The sequence below is a fragment of the Gossypium hirsutum genome, chromosome D07 (genome assembly GCF_007990345.1).
Source record: "Gossypium hirsutum isolate 1008001.06 chromosome D07, Gossypium_hirsutum_v2.1, whole genome shotgun sequence".
NCBI classification, from domain to species: domain Eukaryota; kingdom Viridiplantae; phylum Streptophyta; class Magnoliopsida; order Malvales; family Malvaceae; genus Gossypium; species Gossypium hirsutum.
This window is the reverse complement of record NC_053443.1, coordinates 1,000,592-1,010,533: the sequence shown is the minus strand read 5'-3', so window position 1 is coordinate 1,010,533 and position 9,942 is coordinate 1,000,592. Positions and strand designations below refer to the sequence as shown.

Genomic DNA, 9,942 nt, shown 5'->3' with positions numbered 1-9,942 from the left:
ATGTGTACCTATTTCGAATACCCACATGGCTTGAGACACAGGCGTGTCTTCTGACCGTGTGAGTCACACGATCGTGTGACCTCTGCAGTTTTGAAATTTTTATACTTTTTCAGAAAAATTCTTTGAGTACTCGATTTAGTCCCGACTTGTTCCTAACGCGTATTTTAGGCCCTAAGGGCTCGTATAAGGGACAAAATGTTTGATTTCGATTGGTTTCTGACATGAAAGTTATATTATATGAAATATCTATTTATTTGATATGTAAACTTTGGTAATGTTTCGTAACCCTATTCAAACGAAGGATACGGGTTAGAGGTGTTACAGTAAATTCCACATCATATTTACACTTTTATTTTGGTCAGACAAAAAATTATTTTTTATCCACTTGATGTTTGTAAACATGATCTGATTTGTACAATCAACTATTGTTAGAGATTTAACCCTTAGGTAACTACAATGAAAGTCTAACAACAATGACAAAAATATAAAGATTTTTTTTAGGTTAAAGATTTCTTTTGCTTAAAATGCTGAAGAAATTTAGTTTCTATACATTAAATTAGCAAACAAGTCAAGACGTGTAAAGTGAAACTTGAAGTTTTAATTTAGGGATAATATACATTTTTTACTCCTATTCTTAGTAGTTAGGTTGATTTTGTTACCTATATTTTTTTTATCAACTTTAGTACCTAAATTTAGTAACAAAAAGATCAATATCATCAAGAGTTACATGCATGAGGTTCAAATGTAATGGAAAAAACAAGAACTTATTTCTGGTTTTGAAACCAAGAACAAAAAAGCTGTTAACGAAAAAACACCCTGTAATGTTTATAAATTCAATTCCAATCCTTTTGCCAATCCCATTATCAAAATATCTTTGTAGCTTTGTACCAATTTGCAGGACTATCCACCATGACTTATAATGCAAGCTCCTACACTACTGGCATGGATAGAACAGCAAGATCAGAAGAGGTTTGCCTTAAATTCCCACCCAAAGTCATCTCACCAGGCTTGGCTGCATTGCTTGTTCAAAAGGACAAACTTGGTAAACTCATGGACTATTCTGGGCCAAGACTTCATTTCCAAATGGTGGTCATTTTTGTTCTCACTCAAATCATCCATAGTTTACTCAAGCTCTTGGGTTTGCCATTGTTCATCTCCCAGCTCCTTGTAAGTGCATGTTCACATGTTTTGTGTATGTGTATTGGCAATATAATATAAACTAAGATAATTATATATAATTTTTTTAAAAACATAATATGGGCGAGTCTAAAATGAGTTTGAGTTAGCTACTTATAAATACAGACGGGATTAAGCAAAACTTTAATCTCATATTTCAGTCGAGCCAAGCTTGAGCAAGCACAAAGTATGTTAATATCATACCTAAACTCAACTCATCCCATAAACACCTCTAACGTACATACATATACTAATTTGCTCTTTTTTTTTCAGTAAAAAGGATAAAATGTAATCTGATTCTTAAGACAATAGCCTGATACTTTTACCCTTTTATGCTGTTTAACAACCCACGTATATATGTTTTGCAGGCAGGGATACTAATGAGTCCTCTGATATTCAGTGATGAGCATTCATTGGTTACCATATCAGAGGATAGTGTAGCAGTTTTAGGGTCAGTGGGAGCATTAGGGTTTATGTTCTTCATGTTCTTAAGTGGGGTAAAAATGGATCTTAGGTTAACATGGAAATCTGGAAAATTGGCCATAGCTATTGGTTTGTTCCCCGTGTTGGTATCATTGATATTTTGGTTGATGACAGTCAAGACACTTCACCCAGGAGGCAATGTGTTTTCCAACAAAATCTTTCACCTTGCGGTAACGTATTCTGGGACGTCATTCCCGGTCATACATAGCCTCCTCAGCGAGCTGAAGATACTTAATTCGGAACTCGGCAGGCTCGGATTATCCGCGGCACTCATAGGCGACATGTTGACATTAGTGCTTACCATGTTTAGCATATGGGTCAATACCGGGATCCAAAAAGGCAGCAAAGATGTTCTATTTGATGTTGGAATGGCTATGCTCTATGTTTGTATCCACGTATTCGTTTTACGGCCTGGGATGAAATGGATGGTGAAACGTACACCTGAAGCTGGCCAAATCAAAGACACTTGCTTTTATATCATCATTTTGGCCTTCATGATATCACCTAGGTTTACTGCACTATTTCGTGTATATTTTTTATATGGTCCATTTATTTTCGGATTGGCTGTACCGGAAGGTCCACCATTAGGGTCAGCATTGGTTGAAAAGCTAGACCCTGTTGTTTCAGGCTTGTTTATGCCTATATTTGCTACAACATGTGGTATGAGGTTTGATTTATCTTACTTTAAATACTCTACCAAATATGCATATCATCAAGCCGTTGGAGCTGTGGTAACATTGATTATCAAATTTGGGGTCTCTTTATTGTTGCCTTTGTTATGCAAGATGCCCACTAGGGACTCTTTTGCACTTGCTTTTATAATGATATCGAAAGGGATTGTCGAGATCGGTTCTTACAGCATCATGAATGATTCTAGAGTACGTGTTTCTCGTAATGTTTTTACGGTTTGGAATGGATTTCGTAATGTCTAATGCTTTGTTAATTGTTTTGATTTGGTTAAACGAATGCAGATTATATCGGAGGATATATTCGCTCACTTGACTATTGTAATCATTATTGTGGCAAGCGTTGTGCCAATAGCCGTGAAAAAGCTTTACGACCCGTCTAAGAAGTATTTATGTTTTCAGAAACGGACCATAATGAATTCCAGGTTCAACCAAGAGCTGCGAATGATCGGTTGCGTTCACGTGCCGGGTAACGTTAATTCCATTATCAACCTATTGAACGCCTCTTGTCCGACTAGGGAATGTCCGATTGCTTTGGATGTACTTCACCTTGTGAAGCTCAGCGGACAAGCCACGCCGCTTTTCATCGCTCATCACAACCAACAGAAAGCGTCATCTAACAACTCGTACTCCGACAATGTCGTGGTCGCGTTCAAACAGTTCGAGCGGGACAACTTGGGAGCTGTATCTGTAAACTTTTTCACTGCGGTCTCTCCATCGAATTTGATGTACGAAGATACATGCAACCTCGCCATGGACCGCCTCACATCCTTTATAATACTTCCGTTTCACCGTAGGTGGTACAGTGATGGGAGCATCGAATCAGAAGATCAAACCCTAAGAAGCCTCAACTTCGACATCCTCGAACGAGCACCTTGCTCAGTAGGGATCCTCGTCGAAGGACGTCGCAATATAAAAGGCTCCAATTCCAAAGACACACTATCACCATCCAACTCCTCATCCTACGCCATTGCCGTAATCTTCTTAGGAGGCGAAGACGATAGGGAGGCTCTAGCATTAGCGAAACGCTTTTCGCAAGACGAAAGCGTTAGCCTCACCGTAATCCACCTCAAAGCTGTGGGCAGCTTAGAGTTCTTCCTAGCCGAAGATGAACGAATGCTCGACAAAGAGATGTTGAAAGACATCAAAGAAAGTGTACCCTTAACGTACATCAAGGAACATGTAAAAGACGGACCCGAAACATCGACTTTTCTTCGATCCATCGTCAAAGACTACCAACTTATCATTGTTGGGAGAAGATACAGGAGTGAAGATGCAATAACCTTAGGTCTAGAAGAATGGTGTGAATTTCGAGAGATTGGGATTATCGGAGATTTGCTTTCATCTTCAGATTTCTTTGGCAATTTTTCTTTGTTGATTGTGCAACAACAACGAAAAAGGAACCGTTAAGCAATAAGCACCAATGTAGAGGATCCATCCTCAATAATAATAAAAAATCTCAGTCGCTAATTAAATTTGGATGGGATTTGTGTATACCGGAAATAATCTTTTTACTCCGTAATGTACGATTTTAATTTTAGAATTAATATCATAAATAAACTTAAATAATTTATATTTTTTTATATATTTTATAATTTAGTATTTTATTTAAAATAACTAAAAATAACAGGAAAAAGAGACTTTAATATAGGAAAATTAAACTATGCCCCTTATTTTACTGTGTTACCATATAAGCTATCATGTTAAAATTTTAATATCAATAATTCGACTCTTTTAAAAAATTAATTGTCAAATTTAATTCTTTTTAAAAGATCGAGAGTCAAATGCAACTAAAAGAAATATCAAATTGATAAACAATATAAACTTTATAAAGCTAAATTTGACATTATACGAAACTTATATCTACATATTTCCTAATTTAATCACATATAATGTGACATCATCAAATTATAACATGGCATAAAATTTTACATGTAAAAAATTAAAATAATATTAATTATATTAAATTAAATTAATATAATTTAAATTTAAATTTTAAATATATGTATAACGAAAAAACTTAAAGCGGAATAGTAGTAGAAAATAAATAGATAAATTTAATTTTCTTATTATATTGGTTAAAATATATCATAAATCTTAGTATTCTTTGTAATTTTAAAATTTAATCCCTATACTTTCAAGGATTGAATCCCTCTACTTTTTATATTTTAAAATTCAAGTCCACTTGTGAACACTACTAAAATTATTTTATTAAATTCAAATTCATTACGTCATTTTTTATGATTTTTATTTCAAAATATTATACAAAACAATTTAAAAGTGTTAACAATTGCACCTGAATTTTGAAATCTTAAAAATAAAATAATTAAATTCCTAAAAATAAAAGTAAATTTGTGTAGATAGAAGTATTATTAATTAATTATAAAACATGAACATAGAAACACTCTCATAGTCTGCTTCAAAAACATAATAATACAACATTTTCAAACACTCGTGACAGTAAACATTCCACAACCGGAGTCATACTTTTTTGTCTATTAGAGACAACATATACAGCATCCCATGAGCTTCAAGATGAAGCTATTATATACGAAAATGGTGCACGAAAATCTACCTGTAACTACGGTAGACAGGCGAGTACATGCAACTCTCGGCATACTTCACAAGATTGGCAGGACGGGGGAGACGAGTTGCCACACCTAGAAAGCAAATTACAAACAGTTTCAGTCTTAAACGAACTGAAAACACCTATATATACAGGTCTGTAATTCGACTAGTAAGTGTCAACTGACCGAGTTCATAAGCTTTGGCAGCAACGTTAGCAGCTATATTAGCTGAAATTTTCCTAATGTTAGAGAACGGTGGATAAATAAGGCCCTTATTGTAGTTTTCGTCAGATACTTGTTTAGCCAAGGCTTCCGCTGTTAATACGAAGACAGGCAAGAACAGCATACAGTTAATCTAAATCCCAGTGAATTTCGGTATGTATATGTTGTTGTGTTGTTCGTAAGCTAATTATTGTTTACTTACAGGCAGCCAAAAGCATGTCGTCATGCACACGAATTGCTCCGGAGATGACCAAACCCAGACCAAATCCGGGGAAAATGTAAGCATTGTTGGCCTGAAATGACAGAAGAAAACATGGTGATCAGTTCCCGGTATTCATGAGATATTGCATATGGGGAGAATTTGCTATACTATACTAAACAATCAAATAATAGCCGGACCTGTCCAGGAACAAAAACTTTGCCATTGTATTCGAAAGGATCAAATGGACTTCCACTAGCAAAAATTGCACGGCCCTGTAAGATGCGGACAACGTTAATAAGAATGAGATTTTGAAGCAAATACACCACGCGAACTTTCTGGCAGCTTTTACACCTTAGTTCTGAGGTTTACAGAGTACGAACTAAGAAATGAAGAATGTTACCTGACTCCAAGTATAAGCTTCTTCAGCAGTGCACTCAGATTGTGAGGTCGGGTTGGAGAGAGCCATAATAAGAGGTTTCTGCATTGTTATCAATATACAAAAATGTAAATATTTTCCGGTTCCGGTTGGCAGAAAGTTATATTATACCAGAAAGCATATAGATACGAGAACTTTGTAAAGTACCTCATTGAAGGAGGTTACAGTCTCGATAATTTCCTTCGTAAAAGTTCTTCCGACTCCAGATGACCCAATCAAAACAGTTGGCTTGATAGCCTGAAGAAGTATGAGAAAAGTAAGCACCGGAAATTAGTTTAAAAAACACGAAAGTAAGTAATATTTTTCTTACCTTGACAGCACCTAATAGATCCTTAACAGGTTCATGGTCATGAGCCCATGGTTTCTTGAAGTGTTGAAGTGATTCTTTGCGAGAGTTAACAATCAGTCCCTGAAGTTTTTCTCATGCCAATTTAGGTGAAAATGGATGTTCATACGATATATTTATTTCTACAACAATCGAGGCCAAGCTTATAGATTCCTTTGAGTCCACAAGCCAGATTTTCTTACGGGTCTCTTCCACAGGAATTTTTGTCTGAAAGTTAACAAAAAAATAATCACTCCGAGCACTGCAATGGAATTTACGATCACTAAAAAGATCTGTAAAACTCTTATTAGTATGCTTTTACCTGCTTTGACATCTCGAGAGCTATAAGCTCTGCTATACCAGTCCCAGCCTGCAACAGTACGACAAAAGCAACCATCAGTGACTCGATCGAGAGGTATTTCCAATTGGTCCATTAAAAGTAAATTATTTCAGCATATTGCTCCCTTCCCTTCCCAGGAAAAAAAAATGACGAGGCAGAGATTGGTGTCTTACTTCCCCGGCACCAAGGAACAAGAATTTGTGGTCAGCTAGAGTACCACCAATCAACTTCAATGCAGCGACAACCCCAGCAAGAACAACGGATGCCGTCCCCTGCACCAAAAGTGATCATAAATTAAAGAAAAACCCGAACAATCGTAATGAGGGAGCTCCCTACAATGTTGCTAGAATCACCAACCTGTATATCATCATTGAAGACAAGGTGGGTTGTGCCGTATTTCGCAAGCAATGTAAAAGCATTATGATTTGCAAAATCTTCAAACTGCATAACATTTCAAGAACATGGTTAGGAAAATGCAAGAAGAAAATACATTCTAAAAGACAAAAGGAAGTGTCCTACCTGTATAAGAACTTTTTCCCCATAGTTCTGCTTGACAGCACTCATGAACTCGTGTAGCAAGTCAGCGTATTCCTAAAATGTAACCAAAACAACCTCAGAATAACATAAGTTATGTTCATGATAATTAAGATATTAAAATCTGCAAACCTGTGCGGTTGCCCTCCTTTGTCTAAGTCCAATGTAGAACTCATCTTTCAACAACTGCTCATTATTTGTGCCCACATCGATGGTCACTGGTAAACACTATAAGGCGGAATCAATCATTATGATAGCATCATTACAAGTGCCGTTTATATCCAAAGTTCACTTCTCCTTTAACTATGTAAAATTTCATCCTAAGAACATAACAATGCTTACCGCTGAAGGACGAACCCCTCCGAGTGCTGTGTACAAAGACAATTTCCCAACAGGAATTCCCATCCCCTGAATTTCCAACACACTCATATCCAAACTAGTTACTCATTTACAATACAGAATACAAAAACCGCATTAAAACGTTTCTAATTTAATCAATTTACCTGACAGCCAAGATCCCCAAGTCCCAAAATACGCTCACCATCAGTTACAACAATAACTTGAATATTCCTTTCAGGCCAATTCTTCAAAACATCAAGAACTTTTCCCCTGCACGTTATTGTCGAATTAAATTGAGCCAATCCACTAGGATATTCAAATTATACAAAAGCAGAGAAACATTCATACTTCTCTTTCAAACTTATATAAAGACCCTGCGGTCGCCTAAAGATGCTTCCATACTTCTGGCAAGCTTCACCTACAGTTGGGGTATAAACAATTGGGAGCAACTCCTCAACATTATCAATCAAAAGCTTGTAAAACAGTCTTTCATTCCTTTCCTGTTAAAGGTGAAAAACCAATGAGCAAAAATGAAAAAAAAAAAAACCTGTAGAGGGGAGGTCAGACTCTCTCTTTGGAGAAGTCTTAGAAGTGTCATCCATCAAGAGCCGACAGACCCCTCAACAGTGTAAGTATTGTGCCTGGGGTGTCTATGCTCGGTTTTATCCCTTGTTTAGTCTCCCTACTCAGCGAAGAGTCTCAACAGGTTCACAGTGTGAAAGCACCTCGTCGACCAAAGAAATGTGAGCATGGAGGCCAAATGCTCACATTTCTTTGGTGGGCGAGACGCTCCTTCCCGTGAATCTGTGGAGTATGAAGACAAAACCCGGGATAAAACCAAATTACACACACCGGGCACAATTCCTCCAATGTTGAGGGGTCCATCGACTCTCGATGGACTCCAAAGAGAGAGTCCGACCTCCCATGACCCTCAACAAACCCTTTTTCCCAACAATTCCAAAGCTTAAAGTGAGACCTGAAGTTCCATCATGGCCATATATTTTTGCAGTAGAACTTCATATTTCCGGAGGTTATCCATCAATTTTTTCTCCTAGGAATTAAAACAAACAAAAAACATGCATTAATACCACTCCTCAAAATCTGATCATAAAAAGGGGTTTCAATATAAACCTGAAGCTGTTGAGTGACAACAGCAGGCGGCAGTAACCCAAGCAAGTAATGAGAATCCCTTTCTTTCTCGGTGAATGCAAGCCCTTTGTTATGATGGGGATCCCTCAACAATGAATATCCACTGTAACCATGGAAGAAATAGTTTAAAAAACCTTTTAAAAAAAACCCATAACCAAAAACAAAAGCTTTTACATAAAAAAGGTGACCTTGCAACAGAGTGAGTCCAAGGGGTGACAAGTTGTTCTTCGGTGGCACAATCCTCACCGTAAACATCCTCAACACCGCCACCGACGGTGGCTTTGGGGGACAAGTCAAGTACTGATTCACCACCTCTCATCTCCTTCAAGGTGCTCTCCATTTCTCTCTGCTTCAGCTGATACTATGATTACTGGGTTTTCTTTAATTTAGTTCAAGTGGATATTATACAAATAAATAATCAATCCCCAGAACATCAAAAAGAAAAACAAAGAACACTTTGATCAGCTGCTTTCAGTGTAGTTAAAAAGTCAAATTGATGACTTAATTAGACTAATAAATATGAATAAATCAAAAAATTAATAATTGGATGAACAAAATAAAATTAAAATCATAGTTGAGTGATTAGATATATATTAAACAAAATTAGCATAAAAAATTAACAAAATTACATGTTTCGGAAATTGAAAAAATGAATAAGAATAATATAATAATAATAATAATAAATTAAATTTATGAAAAATTACGTGAGGTGTTTTTATTTATTTATTATTTTGATAATTAAAAGTAAAAAATAAAATTAATTGAGATCCATTCCAAATTCTCGTGCCACAATTTCATACTTTTATCATTGTGCCGACTGCCTTTTATAAACTTTCACTGTCATGCACTAGTGGAACAGACCTCAAAAGTCTTTCTAATAATAAAAAGGAAGTTATTTTGTTTAATCAAATCATTAGGGTTTGAGTTTTTTTCTCAAGTTAGGACTAAAAATAATTGTTTTGATTTAAATTTTAAGATTTTTAAGGATTAATTTAGAAAAAAAAACTTTAGAACTTAAATTAGATAAAACAAAATTCAGACTTCAACGTGAGAAAAATTATCAAATTTAAGTTCAAAATGTGATTTAACCCTTTTTCTTTGATCTTTTATATTGATATTACATATATTTTTAAATTTTGTGGTTACCTCTTATAATAATGTTATTTTTAATATTGGAACATGCAATTTTTTTATTGAAATTACAATCTTTATTAGTTTTTAAAAATCGGTGCTTTAAAATTTAATACAACAATGCTTTTAAAAAAAATTAAAAGAACAAACCAGATTTATTGATTTATTTGTTTTAAGAAAAATTATACGAATAACAATAAATTGTTACAAAATAAAGAGAGATTGAGAGAATAAAGAACAAAGAAAATATGAAAGTAATAGAGAATGTACTTTATTAATCAAAGGGATGATTATAGTATTTCATCAGAGTCTCTATTTATAGGCATGAGAAGTATAAAAGAAGTAGAGATCG

The 9,942-nt window shown here is 35.3% G+C and overlaps 2 protein-coding genes across 2 annotated transcripts; one reads left to right on the top strand and one right to left on the bottom strand.

Moving 5' to 3' along the window:
- Positions 1-1,493: 1,493 nt before the first annotated feature.
- LOC107932219 (cation/H(+) antiporter 4) lies at positions 1,494-3,853 on the top strand. Its single transcript, XM_041097716.1, has 2 exons — positions 1,494-2,555; positions 2,592-3,853. Exons 1-2 carry the CDS (start codon positions 1,509-1,511, stop codon positions 3,753-3,755), a joined length of 2,211 nt encoding a protein of 736 aa, XP_040953650.1. The 5' UTR covers positions 1,494-1,508; the 3' UTR covers positions 3,756-3,853.
- Positions 3,854-4,686: 833 nt separating this feature from the next.
- LOC107932189 (NADP-dependent malic enzyme) lies at positions 4,687-9,253 on the bottom strand. Its single transcript, XM_016864141.2, has 19 exons — positions 8,648-9,253; positions 8,442-8,562; positions 8,287-8,361; positions 7,659-7,810; positions 7,475-7,580; positions 7,314-7,379; positions 7,104-7,199; positions 6,957-7,028; positions 6,795-6,878; positions 6,611-6,709; positions 6,420-6,467; positions 6,272-6,325; positions 6,083-6,181; positions 5,920-6,009; positions 5,737-5,814; positions 5,534-5,608; positions 5,337-5,427; positions 5,099-5,227; positions 4,687-5,005 (listed from the first exon to the last, which is right to left on the bottom strand). The coding sequence occupies exons 1-19, from the start codon at positions 8,797-8,799 to the stop codon at positions 4,917-4,919; spliced, it is 1,776 nt and encodes a 591-aa protein (XP_016719630.1). The 5' UTR covers positions 8,800-9,253; the 3' UTR covers positions 4,687-4,916.
- Between the last annotated feature and the right edge of the window lie 689 nt (positions 9,254-9,942).

What these genes read in the sequence shown, in the direction of transcription:
- LOC107932219 (XM_041097716.1), top strand. Translation starts at nt 1,509, where the DNA reads ATGCTGTTTAACAACCCACGTATATATGTTTTGCAGGCAGGGATACTA. An exon ending in GAGTACGTGTTTCTCGTAAT is followed by an intron (nt 2,556 to 2,591) that starts GTTTTTACGGTT and finishes CGTAATGTCTAA; the next exon opens with TGCTTTGTTAATTGTTTTGA.
- LOC107932189 (XM_016864141.2), bottom strand. Translation starts at nt 8,799, where the DNA reads ATGGAGAGCACCTTGAAGGAGATGAGAGGTGGTGAATCAGTACTTGAC. An exon ending in AAGTTTTTGTTCCTGGACAG is followed by an intron (nt 5,428 to 5,533) that starts GTCCGGCTATTA and finishes CTGTCATTTCAG; the next exon opens with GCCAACAATGCTTACATTTT. An exon ending in CGACATGCTTTTGGCTGCCT is followed by an intron (nt 5,228 to 5,336) that starts GTAAGTAAACAA and finishes TCGTATTAACAG; the next exon opens with CGGAAGCCTTGGCTAAACAA.